Source organism: Phacochoerus africanus, chromosome 3 (genome assembly GCF_016906955.1).
Source record: "Phacochoerus africanus isolate WHEZ1 chromosome 3, ROS_Pafr_v1, whole genome shotgun sequence".
Taxonomy (NCBI): domain Eukaryota; kingdom Metazoa; phylum Chordata; class Mammalia; order Artiodactyla; family Suidae; genus Phacochoerus; species Phacochoerus africanus.
In genome coordinates, this window is record NC_062546.1 from 113688766 (window position 1) to 113710980 (window position 22215).

The 22215-nt window shown below is 40.7% G+C and overlaps 1 protein-coding gene across 1 annotated transcript in view; it reads right to left on the bottom strand.

The window, feature by feature from the left end:
* Positions 1-22215, bottom strand: part of BAG4 (BAG cochaperone 4) — a 42123-nt gene that overhangs the window by 1556 nt on the left and 18352 nt on the right. The window contains exons 2-4 of the mRNA XM_047772474.1: positions 8784-8888; positions 1589-1843; positions 556-810 (exon numbers count right to left, since the gene is read on the bottom strand). Coding sequence (XP_047628430.1) covers positions 556-810; positions 1589-1843; positions 8784-8888 — 615 coding nt within the window. The remainder of the gene's footprint in view (positions 1-555; positions 811-1588; positions 1844-8783; positions 8889-22215) is intronic.

Genomic DNA, 22215 nt, shown 5'->3' on the forward strand with positions numbered 1-22215 from the left:
AAAAGACAAGAGGCAGATAATTCCTGAGCACAAAGGCTAGAATCTATCCTCAGGCAGGTCATCATCATGAAGACCTCATAATCTATCCTTACTACCTCACAATCCATCCAGTGACTTAATAAATAGGAAATAGATAGTTTTTTCCCCTAAAGTGAGAAACCCTTAAGACAAATCTTGAAAAGGAACCTAGCCACAGGCAAACGCTGTCTGAGTCTATGGCTTAATGAAACCATGCAATTTCATACTGGTTTTGCCTTCTGTCTGGAGACTGAGGTAATAAAATCCAGTCTTTGATTTTGTTTAACAGATAGCATTACAACACATAGTAAAGGAATGTCTTTTAAAAATAGATGTGAACCTAATACTCCTCTAAAAAATAAAGTCTTGAATAAAATTTTTTAAAAAAAGGAAACTGGGCTACATAAAGCTATAGGGTAGTAGCCACCAACTTTTTGAAATTAGTCCTCATTTAACACAGACCAATGCAGACAAATTCCACGTTGTGCTCTCTTGTTACCCAAACATCAGAAGACCAATGTTCAGAAGGTCTCCTACCTTGGGCTGCGGGGGTGGTGGTGAAGGAGGTGGCTGAGGAGAGCCACTGCTAGGCCATGACGAAGCACTTTCGCTCACATAGAGACTCCCAGGTGGTGCTGAGGGTGAGGCTGCAGGCCAGGGGTAGCGGGTTCCCACTCCATAAGTGCCAGGAGGGGCCCATGCATCCTCCTGTGGTCGCACGGTGGGTCCTGGTTGTGGAACACTACGGTTACCATCCCCATAAGGGTAGTGGGGCACGCTCATTCCAGGGTTCTGGATTGAGAGGAAGGAAATAGGCTGGTCACTGCTAAAAAGCACTTTAAAGAAAATGTTCTAGTGTAAATAGATTCTGAGATGCTTCTTCTCTGCTTAACGAAGTACATTTTTGCTGTTACTGGGCTAACCTGTAGCATCTCTAACCAGGTGCAATAATTTCTCCAAGCCTAAAAAGGCCAGGTTCCAAAGCTACCAGGGGCAGATCTGCTGATGATCAAACTCAGAAGGAATAGGACCTAAATTCAAGGTCTGCCCACAGATACTATAAATAAATGGATCCATGTGCTATAAGGAAGCACAAATACATATTAGAACTCTCCTTGAAGTGAACAGAGAAAAACATGGGATCATTCACAGAATATTAAAAAAAATATAGGGAGTTCCCGTCGTGGCGCAGTGGTTAACGAATCCGACTAGGAACCATGAGGTTGCGGGTTCGGTCCCTGCCCTTGCTCAGTGGGTTGACGATCCGGCGTTGCCGTGAGCTGTGGTGTAGGTTGCAGACGCGGCTCGGATCCCGCGTTGCTGTGGCTCTGGTGTAGGCAGGTGGCTACAGCTCCGATTGGACCCCTAGCCTGGGAACCTCCATGTGCCGTGGGAGCGGCCCAAGAAATAGCAACAACAACAACAATAACAACAACAACAACAACAACAAAAAGACCAGAAAAAATAAAAAATAAAAAAAATAAACCTCACCTCTTGAGGTAAACAGAGAAATAAACTTGGTACCATTCATTCATACTAACAAATAAAACCACCACAGAAACATGCTCACCTGTGAAGCAGGATATCCTGAAACCTGCCCCCTAAGAGGGGGTGCTTCAGTCTGACAGTCCTGCTGGGGATACATCCAACGGGACACTGGGGTTGGGCTGTTGCCAGGTGAACGGTAAGTGCTTGGAACCTCTGTGGAGTAACTGGTCTGAGCATACCCGGGTGTGTAATAAGCCCCGGAGTAGGAGGCAGGGTTTGTGCCAGGGCCAGTGGGGTATGGTGGGCCATATGCTCCATTTGTATAAGAATTCAAATTCTGTAAAAAGGCAATGTTGGGAGGGAAAAAAAAAAAAAGACGAATGAGTAGAAGAGCTAAATGCCCTCACTCTGAAAACTTTGAGAAAGGAAATCAGTAACCAATGAAAACATGAACTACCGAATTGATCTTTGAGGCATTCTTTTGTATTATAATCATATACATACATAAGTTCAGATTATTACTGAAGAGTCTGTGTCATAACAATGGGAGAGTATATGGTGATGAATTATGAACCAATGGCCTTAGAGCAGTGCTTCTCGACCATTTCCACAAGTGCACCTAACAACCATATCTAATAGCAGAGGACTTGCCTCTACCAACTGGGCAGGGGGTTCTAGGAAACTTGGGAGAATGGCTGGAGATAGAAGACAATAACCATGATACAACAGAAAGAAAAAAAGAACACAGAGACAGACCTAGCCTGACCACAAGCTTTGGGTTTACCTTCTCTCAACTTTAGTTTCTCCACCAGGAAAATGGAGATCATAAACCTATGTTGCAAGGTTACTGTGAAAATTAAATGAGATGACATTTATATATGACATATATAAAATCCTTAGTATGGTATCTGGCACACAGTATGCTCAATAATTGGTAATTATTTGTATTATCATTGTTAGTATTATTACGACAAGGTCAGGAAATGAACCCAGGTCTGACTCCAAGCCCATGTTCTTTGTCCTATCCCACTCTGTTTCCCAGATAATAACAGCAGAGACAGATTCCTCATATATTGCTTACTGCAATTTGTTTCATTTTTGGTTTTTTCTTTTTTGGCCATCCTGCAGCATATGGAGTTCCCAGGCCAGGGATCAGATCTGAGCCTCAGTTGCGACCTACATGGCAGCTGTGGCAACGCCAGATCCTTTAACCCACCATGCCAAGCCGGGAATCAAACAAGCATCCCAGCACTCTAGAGACGCCACCAATGCCACTGCACCACAGCGGAAACTCTGCTTACCGCAGTTTTACCTCACCTATCCAGACTATTATTGACACCCAGAATCCTCAGTTTAGTAGGACTTCTTATATCTTAAAGATACATGCCTAAGTGTTCACAAGAGAAATAAAATATAATGGCCATGTGCTGATATTTGTTGAGATGGAATAATGGATTTGTGGGGGATTATTATGCACTATTCTCATTACTTTATGTAATTATTATGTTTGAAAATTTCCTTCTTACAAAAAGAGTTCCTGTTATTTCACCCTATAACATGGAAAGTACAGATGATAAATGAAAAGGCATATGTATAGTAAGTTTAAAATTGTGCAAATATGATAGAGAAAAGGCTGAAAACAAATTTACCAAGATAAGAATATTAGTATGACAGAATTAGTGTTTGTTCTCTCTTTTCCTTATTTCCCAAATGTTTAGTAATAAAGTTGTATTACTTTTTGGAGTTCCTATTGTGGTGCAGCGGAAACGCATCTGACTAGCAACCATGAGGTTGTGGATTCGATCCCTGGCCTTGCTCAGTGGGTTAAGGATCCGGGAGCTGTGGTATAGGTTGCAGATGCAGCCCAGATCTGGTGTTGCTGTGGCTCTGGCATAGGCTGGTGGCTACAGCTCTGATTAGACCCCTAGTCTGGGAACCTCCATATGCCACAGGTGCAGCCCTTTTATACAAAGGACAAAAGACAAAATTATATAAAGTTGTATTACTTTTTATAGAAAAAAATGTGCTATTAAAAATGTCATGAGGGAGGCTCTCTGGTGGTCTAGTGGTTAGGACTCAGTGCTTTCACTGTTGCAGCTTGCATTCAATCCTTGGTATGGGAACTGAGATCCCAGATCAAGCTGGGGAATGCCACAGCCAAAACATAAAAATAAAAATGTCATGGTGTTCCCCTTATGGCCCAGTGGGTTATGAACCTGACTAGTATCCATGAGCATGCAGGTTCAACCCCTGGCCTTGCTCAGTGGGCTCAGGATGCCAAGTTGCCATGAGCCATGGTGTAGGTCACAGATGTGGCTCGGATCCCACATGGCTGTGGCTGTGGCTTGGCATAGGCCAGCAGCTGCAGCTCCAATTCACCCCCTAGCCAGGGAACTTCCCTATGCCACACGTATGGCCCTAAAAGGCAAAATAAATAAATAAATAAACAAACAAACAAACAAACAAACAAACCTCAGAGTTCCCTTGTGGCCCAGTGGGTTAAGGATCTGGCACTATAGCTGCTGTGGAATGGGGTCAATCCCTAGCTCAGGAATTTATGCATGCCATGGGCATGGCCAAAAAAGGGAAAAGTCATGCAATTCCATGTATGTCTAGAAACTGATGGGCTATTAGGACCACAGCTAAATCCATCTTTGTCTAAGTAGACTAATTTACAAAAGGAAACTTAACATGGAGAGCAAGCTGTGATTTGAAACCTGTCAGTTCATATGGCAACAGAGGAAATCTGAAACTGAGGAACTACAAAAAGAATTACACAAAATCTTTGACAATCACTGAATTTCTGTAGAAGTCTCATTCTGGATTCCAGAAGAAATCAAGAGACTAGATTTTGATCGATCTCTTAAAAGGCAAAAATATTCCAAGGGCTGCTCTTGTTCTAGAGGTAAATGTAAATATGACTCAGCATTCAAAAGCCAAAATGTCATACCATATGGTGTCTCACTGCAAACTAAAGATTATACAGAAGGGAAATAATTCTTCCAAAATCTGGTTTTACAATTGATAGGCTGTTGTGTAAAGGCAGAATCCAAAGAGGAGAAAAGTGATCAGGTCTCTTACCCAGAAAGTAACACACTGTTCAACACCTTCCCTTTCCCATTTGGTATATGAATATCAAACAGCAAACAGACCCAACCTAAGTGGGGGACTTAAAAAAACAAAAGCCAAAAACCCACCACAATCATTACCAGAAAACCTGTGTGTTTATCATACTTTTTCCAAGTACCCACTGGGTCACTGGATCAGAGATACAACATGGATATTTACAAATGATCACAGAGTTAGAAGAATATGTATTAATTAGTCTTGCAGCTGCTATAAATGTTGACTGAGAATGAAGCTAATGAACACAGTTCAGAAATGTTTCAAAGTCTTTAAGTCTCCTGAAAAGTAGCGTGGCAGCAAAGCAAAGAAAATAAAGGAGTTTCTGCCCCAGTTTCAGAGCCCTGATACAGGGGCCAAAGAGGAAGAAAACAGTTCTGGGGCAGTCCTGGATGCAAATGAAGGCTTTAAAAGCAAATAAGAAGAAAACTTAGTTTTGTAGAACTCAGAAAATACTTCACTGTTGAATCTCATCAACAGTCTGGTGATCCTTGGAGGGAAAAAAAAAAGAGGAGTTCCCATTGTGGCTCAGTGAGTTACAAACCCAGTTGGTATCCATGAGGATGCAGATTCGGGTTCAATCCCTGACCCCACTCAGTGGGTTAAGGATCTGGAGTTCCTGTGAGCTGCAGTATAGGTCGCAGACGTGGCCTGGATCTGGTGATGCTAGGGCTCCAGTTTGTTGCTTAGCCTGGGAACTTCAACATGCCACAGGCGCAGCCCTAAAAAAAAAATAAATAAATAAAAATAAAAGTCTGGTGAGACCAAATCTTCTGTATGAGCTGGTATACTTACCACCACTCAAACTTGCTCCATGAACCATCCTACATGCTTCTCAACAATCCTTACTACCAGCTGAAGAATGAAGCTCCAGAAAAATGAGTGAAGCTGTATTTCGAAGACTGTCCCCACTACCTGCACAGCACATAAATCAACCTGAGCAAAGCTGGCTAATCAACTTTGAGGACTGCTCTTGGGCCCACACAACATTAACAGCTTCTAAAAAAACAGATGTAGGGAGTTCCCGCCATGGCTCAGCAGTAACGAACCCAACTAGGATCCATGAGGACATGGGTTCGATCTCTGGCCTTGCTCAGTGGGTTAAGGATCTGGCATTGCTGTGGCTGTGGTGTAGGCTGGCAGCTATAGCTCCGATTTGAGCCCTGGCCTGGGAACTTCCATATGCTGTGAGTGTGGCCCTAAAAAGACAAAAAAAAAAAAAAAGAAAGAAAGAAAGAAATGAATGTAAATTCCACATGATCAGGGGGAAATGCATGAAATTATGCACTCTTGTTTATTAGAGCTGTTTCTGAATTGGAATGTTTTAAAATTTAAAAAACCTACCAAAAAGAAGAATGATCACGTGGCTAACATGAGGCGGCGACTAGAAAGCAAATGAGTGAAACTATTCACTTTTTAAAAAATGAAGCTGGGTGCACCCAAAATGGAAAAAAAAAAAAAACACCTCATATCAACAATAAAAAGCTAAAATATCCCAATTTAAAAATGGGTAAAGAATCTGGATATTTCTCCAAGTAAGATATACAAATGGTTAATAAACACATGAAGATGCTCAACATCATTAGTCATCAGAGATGTGCAAATTAAAACCAATGAGATAAGAGTTCCCATCGTGGCGCAGTGGTTAACGAATCCGACTAGGAACCATAAGGTTGCGGGTTCGGTTCCTGCCCTTGCTCAGTGGGTTGACAATCCGGCGTTGCCGTGAGCTGTGGTGTAGGTTGCAGACGCAGCTCAGATCCCGAGTTGCTGTGGCCCTGGCGTAGGCCAGTGGCTACAGCTCTGATTCGACCCCTAGACTGGGAACCTCCATATGCCACGGGAGCGGCCCAAAGAAATAGCAAAAAGACAAAAAAAAAAAAAAACAAAACAAAAAAACCCAGTGAGATAGAAATCACTTCATACCCACTAAAAAACTAAATGGCAGATCGAGAGAATGGGCTCTTATTTGCCCACAGAGAAGAGTGAAGTACTGACACATGTCACAACATGGGTGAACATTATGCTAAGTAAAAGAACCCATTTATAAATATAATTTATATTTATAATTCCCTTTATATGATATGTCCAGAGTAGGCAAACCTATCGAGAAAAAATAGACTAGAGGTTGCCAGGGTCTGGGGAGAGGGAGGAATGGGATGATAGGTACACAGTTATATGTAGGATGACGGACATATTCTGGAATTAGTGATGACGGCTGCACAATCTTGCAGATGTACTAAAAACAACTGAACTGTACCTTTAAAAGGTGAATTTGAAGTTTCTATAGTGGCTCAGCAGTTAACGAACCCGACTACTATCTACAAGGATTCGGATTCGATCCTTGGCCTTGATCAGTGGGTTAAGGATCCAGCGTTGCCATGAGCTGTGGTGCAGGTTGCAGACGTGGCTTGGATCTCACATTGCTATGGCTGTGGCGTAGGCCACAGCTACAGCTCCAATTGGACCCCTAGCCAAGGAACCTCCATATGCCACTAGTGCAGCCCTAAAAGACAAAATAAAAAAAAAAAAGGTGAATTTTATGGTACATGGCCAAACCAGAAGCAGGTAGCACTAAGCAATAATAATGCCTGCTTCTCAGGCCAGCTCACAGCAATGCTAGATCCCTACCCACTGAGAGAGGCCAGGGATCGAACCCGCAACCTCATGGTTCCTAGTCAGATTCGTTTCCACTGAGCCACAACAGGAACTCCATGCCCGCTTCTTGATTTCAGTCACAGGAATGAGGATGACATGATAAAATGGAAGTTTGTGATGAGCAGTAAAATGTTGCAGGTTTTTTTTTGCTTTTTAGGGCCATACCTGCAGCATATGGAAGCTCCTAGGCTCAAATCAGAGCTACAGCTGCCGGCCTATGCCACAGCCACAGCAATTTGGGATCTGAGCCAGTCTGCAACCTTCACCACAGCTCACAGCAATGCTGGATCCTTAATGCACTGAGCAAGGCCAGGGATCAAACCGGCATCCTCATGGATCCTAGTGAGGTTCATTAACTGCTGAGCCATGAAGAGAACTCCCAAGTAACATATTTTTCCTTTATTTTGCATTCCACTATCTCTGAACAACCTTATCCTAAAGTTCATATATACATGATCATTATTAACAAATCAATTCCAGAGTTCCCGTCATGGCTCAGTGGTTAATGTCAGACATAGACAAATAACATTATATCTCACTTATCTGTGCAATCTAAAAAGCAAAAGCCAACTTACATATACAGAAAACAGACTAGTGGTTGCCAGAGATAGAGCAGGGGTTAGGGATGCAGAGGTTAGGGATGTAGGAATGAGTAAAAGTGGTCAAAAGGTACAAACTTCCAGTTATAAGATAGACAAATCACAGCCCATAATGTACAGCATGGTAACTATAATTAATTACTGTATTACATATTTGAAAGTTACTAAGAGTATATCTTAAAAGTTCTCATCACAAGAAAACAAAAATTTCTAATTATGTATGGTAACATATGTTAACTAGACTTGCTAAGGTGATCATTTTGCAAAGTATACAAATGCTGAATCATCCTATTGTACACCTGAAACTAATACAATGTCATACGTCAATTATATCTCCATAAAAAAGTAAAATTTTTAAAAATAAGTACATTTTGTGTTTGGTTGTTTCCAGGTCCTAAGAAATAATCTATTATGTCTCAAGCTACCTTTGCTATAGGTAATATTGGCCTAGATAGTTCCTTTATCTCTGAGCTAAAAACATTAAAATGGGAGTTCCTGTGGTGGCGCAGTGGTTAACGAATCCGACTAGGAACCATGAGGTTGCGGGTTCGATCCCTGCCCTTGCTCAGTGGGTTAACGATCCGGCGTTGCCGTGAGCTGTGGTGTAGGTCGCAGACTCCGCTCAGATCCCGAGCTGCTGTGGCTCTGGCGGAGACCAGCGGCTATAACTGCGATTCGACCCCTAGTCTGGAAACCTCCATATGCCGCAGGAGTGGCCCAAGAAATGGCAAAAAGACAAAAAACAAAACAAACAAAAAAAAACCATTAAAATGATTAAGATGGAGTCCATTACACAACAAAAACCCACATACCCTTACTATGAAATCTTCACAGGTTCTTCAATAAATTGACTCATTAGGAAAAAATTCAGAAAGTTGTGTCAATTTTAGAATATACCTGGCCTTGCATTTCTGGTCTCACAGGATATGTACTTGGGTAAGGAGCCCGAGGTCTCGCAGAATTCCAGTAGTTAGAATTGTAGCTAGGGTATGGTGGCTGCTCCTAAGGAGAAAAAGGAAAACGAGTTCACTTTTACTAACATCCTTACATCAATCCTAACACACTGATAGAGGCAGGTATAAGTATCAAAAAAAAAAAAAAGGCAATAGACAAAAAGCATTGGAACCTCACTATAACATCACTCATTTAAACTGATGTAGATATGGTAAATCACTTGCCCTAAGACAAAACAATTAACTACTCTTACGCATTATACCAATTATAACAAATGATATATAAATAATACATCTACTATGGCAAGATAATTAGCAAAACCAGAGACACTGAATTCCCTTACCCCTCTCCAATCACTAGCCCCATCACTACTAACTTAATTAGCTCAGCACAATGACAGTTTCTTTGCCATTGTTAAGAAGAGCAGTATCTCAACAACTTTGGAATCTGAAGTAATATTTGACTAACTTCACTTCAAACGAACACATCTTCAAAACTCAATTTCTTTGCCTGGCCATACCCCTAGAATTTTCATATTCCTGTTTTCTGCTATGGCTAAGCCTTCTGCTGGCAGCCCACAACTAACTTGGTAACAGGAAATGATGTAGAATAATTACCATTCTAATCACCACTCCAAGGAGAAAACCTAGCTACAGCATTATTCTCTACAACCTTCCACATCAACTCAAAAAGTTAGTGCAATCATTTGCTGTAAGCCAATACACTCTGACAAGAGACTAGATCAACTCAAAACATTTTAGGCTGTTTTAATATATACATTTGTTACCACATAAATTGAGATGTTCTGCTTTAATCTTTATAACAAAATAAAGCTTAAACAGGATCTTCAAATCTATAAATATGGTTTTACAAAGATATTCATTGGCAGCTGTAGACACTGAGAATTTAATTATCGCCATCTTAACTGCACTACTTACCAGTTTCATAATACTTTGTTTTCAAAGCATGCAGTTATTCCACATGACATTATACAAGCTGGGCAAGTAACATCTCCTTTACATAATATAGCAACTAAAGCAATACAGAAACTAGCAAGATGAAAGGAAAATGTTTTGGGCAAACTTTAGATCCCAACAATCAAATTTTTCAAACGGACAAATTCCCCTGATCAATGCCCTCCCCTCCCTCCCCCAGTAAGTGGTATTTCACTAACTGACTTATCTCTATAAAGCATTTGAATCTTATTAAAGAGGTGCAAAGTCAAGAACTGAAGCTGACTCGCCCCAACAGTGGTGAACTGACATCTAAATGCCCAGAATCACCTTAGTTTCTGGTCTTTCCTACAGATTCTCCAAAGCTCCCCATATTTATACCACCGTCCCACCCACTCATTCCCCATTCAGGTCCCCAACACATTAACCCCTTGCCACTCTCCCACAGAGGTACTCACTCTGCAAAAACCTAACCCAATGATGCACTGACTCCACATCTGTACTGCATCAAAGTATCATCGGAGAGAAACGCAAGCTTGCTGGTTTTACACAAGTAGACATTCAGCACTGCCTAGCAGCCACAGCACACCTCCTCAGTATGTTCATCACATTCTCCAGAACAACCATTTCTCTTTCCCTGTCCCCTCAAATCTTCAATATCCTCTTCTGCCACCAATCACTTTAAGCTGACAACTTCGTCTCATACTTTAAGCAGCAGAACATTGTAAATCAACCATACATCAATAAGAAAAAAACTTTTTTGTTGTTGTTTTTTTTAGGGCTGCACTCATGGCATATGGAAGTTTCCAGGCTAGGGGTCAAATTGGAGCTGCAACTGCCAGCCTACAACACCACAGCCACATCAATGTGGGATCCTAACTGTGTCTTCAACCTACACCACAGCTAAGCCACAATGGGAATTCCCCAAATTTTTTAAATGGGGAGAAAAAAAAAAAAAACAGCAATCAGACAGAAATTCCGTCTTCCTACTTACTAAAGCTACCAAGCTACAGTATCTGTCACATCTATTCAGAAAGCATGAATGAAGTGTCTATGGCCCTATTAAAAGGCCAATCCTTCAACATAGCTCCGGACCACATAATGTCTTAACTAGTAAAGAACTTTCATGAATCATTTATTTCTCCTAGTACAGCAGATCACCTCAATTAGAATACAAACCTGCTCTTAAAACTGTCCTAACTGGGGAGTTCCCACTGTGGCTCAGCAGAAACAAACCCAACTACTATCCATAAGGTCATGGGCTCGATCCCTGGCCTTCTCAGTGGGTTAAGGATCCAGCATTGTGCTGTGGTGTAGGTCGCAGACAAGGCTCAGATCCAACATTGCTGTGGCTATGGCGTAGACCTGCAGCTATAGCTCCAATTTGACCCCTAGCCTGGGAATTTCCACATTCCACAGGTGTGGACCTTAAAAAAAAAAAAAAAAACTGTCCTAAACAAATATTAAAACATATTTTTAAACTCTCATAACAGTGTGGCAAGCGATTGGGTGTAGAATAAATAAGATTAGCAATAATCTGAGAATTGCTCAAGATGAGTGATGGCTATCGGGGAGTTTTATTATACTAATCTCTCTACTTTCACAAATGTTTAAAAGCTTCTATAAGAAAAAGTTAAAAACAAAACTGTGGGGTAGGAATTGAAGGAAGACTTTTTTTTTTGCTTTTTAGGGCCACACCTGTGGCACATGTAGGTTCCCAGGCTAGGGGTCAAATTGGAGCTATAGCTGCTGGCCTACACCACTGCCACAGCAACACCAGATCCAAGCCGTGTCTGCGACCTACACCACAGCTCACGGCAATGCCGGATCCTTAGCCCACTGAGTGAGGCCAGGGACTGAATCTGCAACCTCATGGTTCCTAGTCGGATTTGTTTCCACTGCACCACGATGGGAACTCCTAGACTTTTTAAAAATATACCCTGTTTTGTACATTTGACTTTAGAACAATTACAAATATTTTACATAATTATAAAAAATAATGAAATATTTTATTTATTTATTTTTTGTCTTTTTGCCATTTTCTTGGGCTGCTCCCAAGGCATATGGAGGTTCCCAGGCTAGGGGTCGAATCGGAGCTGTAGCCTACACCAGAGCCACAGCAACACGGGATCTGAGCCGCATCTACAACCTACACCACAGCTCACAGCAACGCCAGATCCCTAATCCACTGAGCAAGGGCAGGGATCGAACCCGCAACCTGATGGTTCCTAGTCAGATTCGTTAACCACTGAGCCACGATGGGAACGCCAATGAAATATTTTTCAATCCCTAAAAGAAAGCAAAACAAAACAAAAAATAATGAGTTAATGAATTGATAGAACAACCCCACAAAGAGAAACTATTTCAAGTGTATATGGAGCCCAGTAATTTGACAAATATCCCTATTGGGATATATTCTATAGACACCCCTCACCATTGAATTTTTTCAGTAATCATATTAACATCAACTTTGTTGGTATTGCTGTTTTGTGGGTACTGTAGGTAAAAATAAATGATTGTGCTGGTGTGTGGAAAGCAGTTATTTTCACAGTGAGAGATTTAAAAAAAATAAGAATAACAATTTTTTTCTTAGGGAAAAGTTCTTTTTATTACAACTATGAGAATTCCTTTTTCGTATGAATTCGGAAAGTTTAGACATCCTTACAGGTCTGGTATCTCTCCAACATATCTCCTATATTAAAATCAAAAGAACTATTTCAAATCTTTCCTACTTGCCTGCTATAGTCTAGCAAGGGGAATTAATGGTATAAATTAAATCAGTTTCCTCTGAATATACTTATATGATGAAGCATGTTGAGTTTTTTATATGGGAAAATGTCAGAGACTTTGGCAGCCTGATACCACTGCTCATGGTGCTCCACCTCTGGCTTTTGGATCAGGTAAAATATGAGATACTCAAACTAATACTCAACATTCTGAGAAAGAAGTCTGGAGTATCATGACTATCAAAAGGCAAATTCTGGTTAGCAAAATATTTTCAAAATAAAAACTATCATTTAAATCACTTAACATTATTTTGTACATGTTGCATTTACATGCAAAAATTTTAAAGAATAAATTGAAATATGAAATTAAATTTACCCTGAGAGTACAACTGTTTGCATAAATAATAATATTACTTAGGAAATTTAGCACTGATAATCTGTAGGATTTTTTAATACTAAGAATAACGAAATTTAAAACCCTATAGTCCTTAAGTTGATGTGAAAAATTTATTTATTTAAAACAAATTTTTTTTTTTTTTTTACAGCTGCAGCTACAGCAAATAGAAGTTCCCAGGCCAGGTGTCAAATCAGAGCTGCAGCTGCAGGACAATGCCACAGCCAAGGCCACAGACTGAACCCGAATCCTCACATAGACAATGTCACGTTCTTAACCAGCCAAGCTACAATGGGAACTCCTGATGTGGAAATTTAGTTTGAGTTCCCTTCATGGCTCAGCAGTTAACAAACCTGACTAGGATCCATGAGGACTCGGGTTTGATCCCTGGCCTCGCTCAGTGGGTTAAGGATCCAATGTTGCTATGAGCCATGGTGTAGGTCACAGACACAGCTCAGATCCTGCGTTGCTATGCCGGGTGGCATAGGCCAGCAGCTGTGGCTCTGATTCAACCCATCGCCTGGGAATTCCGTATGCTGTAGGTGCAGCCATTAAAAAAAAAAAAAAAAATTGTTTTCTCCTTTTGGAGATGAAATCAACATAGGTCACCCAATGTGAGTGTTTCATGTCCCCAGTAACCTCCAAAGAACATAGAGAGATAGCATAGCCATTCTCTACAAACCCCCTGAAATCATTTCAAGAATAATTCTTATCATTGGAGTTCCCATCATGGCGCAGTGGAAACAAATCCAACTAGGAACCATAAGGTTGTGGGTTCAATTCTCGGCCTTGCTCAGTGGGTTAAAGATCCAGCGTTGCTGTGACCTGTAGTGTAGGTCGCAGACGTGGCTCGGACCCCACACTGCTGTAGCCGTGGTGTAGGCCAGCAGCTATAGCTCCAATTTGACCTCTAGCCTGGGAACCTCCATATGCTGCAGGTGCGGCCCTAAAAAGACAAAAGACAAAAAACAAAACAAAACTGTATTTTATCTATTAAAAAAATAACAAATTGATAAAAAAAAACACATACACAAAAATAATTCAAGTAATTCTTGAAGAGTTTTATAAATGGATATCATTAGTGGCATATATTCTAAAGGCAAAAGAAACACAAAGAAATATTAAAGTTTTACATAGAATGCTATTAGTGGTGATATTAGTGTTTTAAGTTTTAAACTATTTTGTGTGTATTATCGAATATAGGATATAAATAAAGAGAGCAATGTTATTGGAAACCAATATTTTCATATGGGAAAGGAAAGATAATATATTGACTGGAGAAAGATGAGGAAGAATCATGTATAGTGGATTTGAGCTGGAGGAATAGGTATAATCTCACATATTTAAAAAAGTAATTTAATCTCTTATGCAAAACAAGCACATATGGGTAAGTAAGAATGTGCAAGTTCTAAACAAAGGATTTAGGAGTCAGTGCAAATTCTAGCAATCCTTTTGCATTCCCGCCCTCGACCATGAGACCAGCATATTGCATATAGGAGTTGTGATTTTAGCCTAAGTCCCAGAATAAGAAGACACGTGTACAAACTTGAATCCAGCCCTGAGCCTAGAGATGAGCCACTGCAGTGAACTCACAGAACACCTCCAAGAAAAAAATATTCACCATTATAAGCCATGGCTCTTGGAGCTGTTGTTTTACTACAGAAAAAGTCAACTGATGTGATAACTAAGTATCAAGTTTGTAACCTAACCATACAAAAAAAAGAATTATTTAGGAGTTCCCTTTGTGGTTTAGCAGTTAACAAACACAACTAGGATCCCTGAGGATGCAGGTTTGATGACTGGCCTCACTCAGTGGGTTATGGATCCAGTGTTGCCATGGGCTGTGGTGCAGGTCGCAGACGCAGCTTGGATCTGGTATTGCTGTGGCTGTGGTGTAGGCCAGCAGCTATAGCTCCAATTTGACCCCTAGCCTGGGAACCTCCATATGCTGAGGATGTGGACCTAAAAAGCAAAAAAAAAAAAAAAGTAAAAAGAATTATTTCAAGTGACTTGAAAATCACGTTATTTTGACTGTACATCTTTAGTGAAATATATCCTAAGGGCAAGATAACTGCAAAGAAGCCAAAATTGCATTCATTAGTTAACTGTTAGTCATAATACCGGCATTATTGTTTTTATTAACAGATTTATTGAGATTACTACTATACAATTTGCCCATTTAAACTGTATGATTCAATGGTTTTTAGTATATCTACAGATATACTACACAGACATGGGCAATCATTATTACAATTTTAGAACATTTCAAAATCTCAAAAAGAAATACTGTATCTCTTAGCCATACCTTGTACCTCTCATTCCCACAGCCCTACACAACCACTAATTCACTTGCTGCCTTTATGGATTTGCCTATTTCGGATATTATATATAAATGGGATCATATGCTGGGTGTTATGACTGGCTTCTTTCACTTAGCTTGTTTTTGAGGTTCAACTACACATGTATCAGTGCTTCATTCCTTTTTTTGACCAAATAACGTGCTGTTGTATACAAATACCATATTTTGCTTATTCGGTGTTCATCAGCCAATGGGCATTTGGACCATTACAACCTTTTGGCTATTATGAATATTGCTATAAGCATTCATGAATAATATTTTATGTGGACATCTGTTACTCTTGGGTATATACTTAGGAGTAGAATCGCTAGGTCATACAGTAACTCTGTTTAACAATTTGAAGAACTAGCTGATTGTTTTCCAAAGAAGCTGCACCATTTTACATGCCCATTGACAATATAAAAGTCCTAATTTCTCCTTCTTCTCATCAATACCTGTTTTTTTCTGTGGTTTTGTTTTTATAGTCATACTAGTGAGAGTTCCCACTGTGGCTCAGCAGAAACAAATGCGACTAGTACTCATGAGGACACAGGTTCAATCCCTGGCCTTGCTCAGTGGGTAAAGGATCTGGTGTTGCTGTGGCTGTGGTGTAGGCCAGCAACTGTAGCTTTGATTCAGCCCCTAACCTAGGAACCTCCATATGCCATGGGTGTGGCCCTTAAAAAAAAAAAAAAAAAAGAAGACATATAGTCATACTACTGGGTGGAAGTGGTATCTCACTGTGATTTTTATTTGCAGTTCACTGATAACTAATGATGTTAAGCATTTTTTTATGTGCTCATTGGCCTTTTGTACACCTTCTTTAGAGAACTGTCTATTCGTTTTCTCCTTTTTTTTTTCTTTTTAGTGCCACACCCTCAGCACATGGAGGTTCCCAGGCTGGGGGGGAGCTCCAATCGGAGCTACAACTGCCGGCCTATGCCACAGCCACAGCAACGCCAGATCTGGCTGCATCTGGGACCTACACACCACAGTTCACAGAAACGCCAGATCCTTAAACCCACGGAGCGAGGCCAAGGATCAAACCCGCAACCTCACATTTCCTAGTCAGATTTGCTTCCGCTGCGCCATGACGGGAACTCCGTTTTCTCCATTTTTAAGTGGGTTATTTATATTGTTATTGTTCAGTTTTAAGGGAACATGAAAGTTCCTGGGCCAGGGATAGAATCCATACCACAGCTGCAGCAACAATGGATTAGCTAACTTAAGTGAAATGGACAATTCCTAGAAAGATACAAACTACCAAAACTAATTAAAGAAATAGGAAATCTGAATAGATCTATAATAAAAGATTGAACTGGTGATTAAAAAACAACAACAAAAAACCCAACTACCCACAAAGAAAGCCCAAATTGACTAGTGAATTCACTAGTGAATTCTGTCAAACATTTAAAGAACTGATACCCTATTCTTCACAAACTCTTCTAAAAAATATGAGGAAAGGGGGAAAGGATCAAGATGGCAGAGGAATAAGATATCAAGCTCACCTTCTCCCACAAACACATAAAAAAAAAACACATCTACATTTAGAACGATTCACACAGAACATCTACTGAATGCTGGCAAGAAACCCTTCAAATAACTGGGTAGAACGAAAGAAAAAAAAAGATATATAGAGAGAATTAGGATGGGACTAGCATTCTTAAGAGGGAGCTGCAAAAGAGAAAAGGAACCCACACTCTTATTAAGCCACCTAACCAAGGGGGAGATCAGCTGAGATGGAGGGACCTCAAAGTCACCTAGAAAAGCACAGCAGTGCGACCGAGGAGGGCAAAGCAGAGTGACGGCCAAATAGATAATCTGCACCATCACCCAGGACACCACAGCCTGAGATGCTTGGGTGGGGGCTGGGTGCTGAGACTCATGCTCCAGGGACAAAGAGGACAAACCACAGCAGTCATCTCAGAAACTAGGGGGAGGCATGGCCTGCCACCACCAGGGGTCTGTGAACAGCCTCCAACTGTGGCTCCAGTCACCTCAGAGGTCGGCAAAAAAGAGGGCACTGCAACTGAGCACTGCCCTTTGTTGCTCTAACTCCCCTGGGAACACACCCAACCTGCACCTGCCACTGCAAAATGCTCTGAGCAGCACCCACACCTGTTTGATCAGTATCACTTCCCTGAATCCTGCAACTAGAAGCAGCCTGTGCAGCACCTCTTGCGTGGGCTAAGCAGGATGGGGTGCTTCTTGTGTGGGTTTACAAGTGGTGGGGGCAAACCACACTGCAGGTATCTCTGACTCCAGAAGTGGGTGTGGCCTGCCACCACTAGGAGTCTGAACAGGCACCCCTTGCAGCCCCAATCACCTCAGAAGGCACCATGGAGGAGGGCACCGAGCCCGAACATCACCTGTTGTTGCTCTCACTCCCCTGGGAACTCACACACCCTGCCACTGCCACTGCCAAATGCTCCAAGCACCATATAAATCTGCCTGAGGCTCATTACCACTTCCCACAGCCCTGCAATGAGGAGTAGCCTACGCCACCTTCCTGTAGGTCCTTGCTACTGCCAAGAGCTCAGCAACCAGGCACTGACTGCTAAACCTGCCCACTGCCTCCTTCTCCCTGGAAACATACTCAGCACCCTGGGGATAAGTGTCTGTTAATAACGAAGGAAAAGAGCAAATATCCAAACTTCCATGCCAAAAATAAATAGAAACCCCCCACAAAATACAAAGGGGCACTCTTGCATAGAAATAACCCTCTGAGACTACAGTTCAATTTCCCTAAACTCACAGAAAAAGAAAAATGTAAGCAAAATGAAGAAGCTCAGGAACCATTCCCAGTTAAAAGAACAGAAGAATTCACCTGAAGCAGCAAACAATGAAACAGACCTCTACAGTCTCATAGACACTGAGTTCAAAGGGGAGATAATGAAAATACTGAAGGAATTAAGGGTGAATATGAAGGAATTAAGAGCAAATATAAACAGTAATGCAGATTACTTTAGAAAGGAACTAGAAAATATAAGGAGGAGCCAAGAAAAATTAGAAAATTCATTTGCAGAGACACAAGATGAGTTAAAGGTACTAAGGAGCAGAATGAATGCAGAGGAATGAATTAGTGACTTGGAAGATAGAATAATGGAAACCACCCAATCAGGACGGCAGACAGAAAACCAAATGAAAAAACATAAAAGCAATATGAGAGATCTATGGGATAATACAAAGCGGGCCAATCTACACATGATAGGAATTCCACAAGGAGAAGAAAAAGAAAAGGGGATTGAAAATATATTTGAAGATGGAACTAGAGAATCTCACACTGAGTGAAATAAGCCAGAAAGACAAAGACAAATACCATACGATCTCACTTATAACTGGAATCTAATATCCAGCACAAATGAACATCTCCACAGAAAAGAAAATCATGGACTTGGAAAACAGACTTGCGGCTGCTTGATGGGAGAGGGAGGGAGTGGGAGGGATCGGGAGCTTGGGGTTATCAGACACAACTTAGAATAGATTTACAAGGAGATCCAGCTGAGTAGCATTGAGAACTATGTCTAGATATGCATGTTGCAACAGAACAAAGGGTAGGGGGAAAAATGTATACATGTAAGGATAACTTGATCTCCTTGCTGTACAGTGGGAAAATAATAAAATAAATTTTGTTTACATTCTCACGATTAGTCTAAGGAAAAAAAAAAAAGAAAGAAAATATATTTGAAGAAATTATGTCCGAAAACTTTCCAAATCTGAAGAAAACAGATATCGAGATACAGGAAGCACAGAGGGCCCCAAACAAGTTGACAGGCCCACACCAAGGATATTATAATAAAAATGGCAAAAGTTAAAGATAGAGAGGATTCTAAAGGCAGCAAGAGAAACGCAAAGTGTTAATTACAAGGGAACCCCCATAAGGTTATCAGCTGATTTCTCTATAGAAACACTACAGGCCAGAAGAGTGTGGCAAGATATATTCAAAGTTCTAAAAGGAAAAAATTTGCAGCCTAGAATACTCTACCCAGCAAGAGCATCATTTAAAAGAGAAGGGGAAATAGGGGAGTTCCCATCATGGCTCAGTGGTTAACGAATCTGACTAGGAACTGTGAGGTTGCAGGTTTGATCCCTGGCCTTGCTCCGTGGGTTAAGGATCCAGCATTGCTGTGAGCTGTGGTGTAGGTCACAGACACGGCTCGGATCTGGCATTGCTGTGACTGTGGTGTAGGCAGGTGGCTACAGCTCCCATTAGACCCCTAGCCTGGGAGCCTCCATATGCCGAGGGAGCGGTCCTAGAAAAGATAAAAAGACAAAAATAAATAAATAAATAAATAAATAAATAAAAAGTTTAAAAAATGGAAGGGGAAATAAAGAATTTCTCCAACAAACAAAGGCTAAACCCATTCTAAAAAAAAATACTGAAAGGGCTTCTTTAAATAAAAAAGCAGTAAGAAGAAACAGGATGGAGGAAATCAGAATTGGAAAGCAGTTACTTAAACAATCCAGTATACAGATCCAAAAGGGGGGAAAAAACCCTACTATAAAATATGAACACAAGAAACAGCAAAAGGACAAACATGAAGCTGTTAAAAAAGGACTTCAAAATCACAGAGTATGGGGAAGGAGAGTATGAAAATCTAGACTATTTTTTCTTTTTTAATAATGTGTTTGAGCCTATAACAATAATGTGTTTAAACTATCAGGCTAAAGCAATCAGAGATAGGAAGGAGTTAACATACTTAAAAAACAGGCCAAACTACAAATCAAAACCAAACATTATATTCATAAAAACTAAAAAGAAAAGTTCACAAGCATAAAATAAATGGAAATCATCCAACCAAAAAAAAGAAAGGAACAAAGGAGAAACATAGAATCAACTGGGAAACAACGTTTAAAATGGCAATAAATACATATTTATCAGAGTTCCCATTGTGGCTCAGTGGTTAATGAACCCAACTAGGACCCATGAGGATGTGGGTCCGATACCTGGTGTTGCTCAGCAGATAAAGGATCTGGTATTGCCGTGACCTGTGGTATAGGTCGAAGATGTGGTGTGGCTCTGGCGTTGCTGTGGCTAAGGTGGAAGCCGGCAGCTATAGCTCCAATTTAACCCCTAGCTGGGGAACCTCCATATGCCTCTAGTGCAGCCCTAAAAGCAAAAAAAAAAAAAAAAAAAATCAATAATTACCTTAAATGTCAATGGATTGAATGCTCCAGTCAAAAGACAGAGAGTGGAGGACTGGATAAAAAAGCAAGAGCCTACAATATGCTGTCTACAAGAGACTCACCTTAGGGCAAAGGACACATATAGATTGAAAGTGAGAGGGTGGGAAAAGATATTTCACGCCAATGGACAAGACAGGAAAGCAGGAAGTTGCAGGAAGTTGCAATACTCATAGCAAACAAAATACTTTAAAATGAAGGCCGTAAAGAAAGACAAAGAAGAACACTATTTAATGATAAAAGGATCCATTCAAGAAGATGATATTACAATCAATATGTATGCCTCTAATGTAGGAGCACCCAGATACATACAACAAATACTAACAGACATAAAAGGAGAAATTGATAGGAATACAATCATAGTAGGAGATTTTAACACCCCACTCACATCAGTGGACAGATCCTCTAGACAGAAAGTCAACAAGGCAACAGAGATCCTAAATGACACAATAGAAAAGTTAGGCTTCATTGACATCTTCAGGACATTATGTCCAAAAAAAAAAAAAGAATATACATTCTTTTCAAGTGCACATGGAACATTCTCAAGGAGTGACCACATACTGGGGCACAAAACTAACCTCCACAAATTTAAGAGTATAGAAATTATTTCAAGTATCTTCTCTGGCCACAATAGCATAAAATAAATCAACCACGGTTAAAGAAATGAGAAAAAACTGACTATATGGAGACTAAACAACATGCTATTAAAAAACCAATGGGTCAATAAGGAAATTAAAAAATACCTGGAGGAGTTCCTGTCGTGGCGCAGTGGTTAACGAATCCGACTAGGAACCATGAGGTTGCGGGTTCGGTCCCTGCCCTTGCTCAGTGGGTTAAGGATCCGGCGTTGCCGTGAGCTGTGGTGTAGGTCACAAATGTGGCTTGGATCTAGTGTTGCTGTGGCCTGTGCCATGGGCTGGCAGCTACAGCTCTGATTAGACCCCTAGCCTGAGAAACTCCATATGCCACAGGTGCAGCCCTAAAAAGACAAAAAGACCAAAAAAACAAACAAACAAACAAAAACCTGAAGTCAGCAGAAATCAGGAAATTATAAAGATCAAAGAGAAAAACAATAAAATAGATTCAAAGCAATAGAAAAAAAAAATCAATAAAACCAAGAGCTGGTTCTTTGAAAAGGTAAACAAAATTGACAAACCTCTGGCAAGAATCACCAAGAAGAGGAGAGAAAAAACCCAATTAAACAAAATAAGAAATCAAAAAGGAGAAATCTCAACAGATAGGGCAGGAATACAAAAAGAACTATAAGAGAATACTATGAACAATTATACGCCAACAAATTTGACAACCTAGAAGAAATGGACGACTTTCTAGAGACTTACAGCCCAACAAAACTGAATCAATAAGAAAGAGATCAAGAGTTCCTGTCGTGGTGCAGTGGTTAACGAATCGACTAGGAACCATGAGGTTGCGGATTCGGTCCCTGCCCTTGCTCAGTGGGTTAACAATCCAGAGTTGCCGTGAGCTGTGGTGTAGGTTGCAGACAAGGCTCGGATCCCGCGTTGCTGTGGCTCTGGCGTAGGCCGGTGGCTACAGCTCCGATTTGACCCCTAGCCTGGGAACCTCCATATGCCGCGGGAGCGGCCCAAAAAATAGCAAAAAGACAGGAAAAAAAAAAAAGAAAGAAAGAAAGAAAGAAATCAACTAAACAGACCGATCACTAGAAATGAAGTTGAATATGTAATTAAAACACTCCCTACAAACAAAAGTCCAGGACCAGATGGCTTCACAGGCGAATTCTACCAAACATACAGAGGAACTT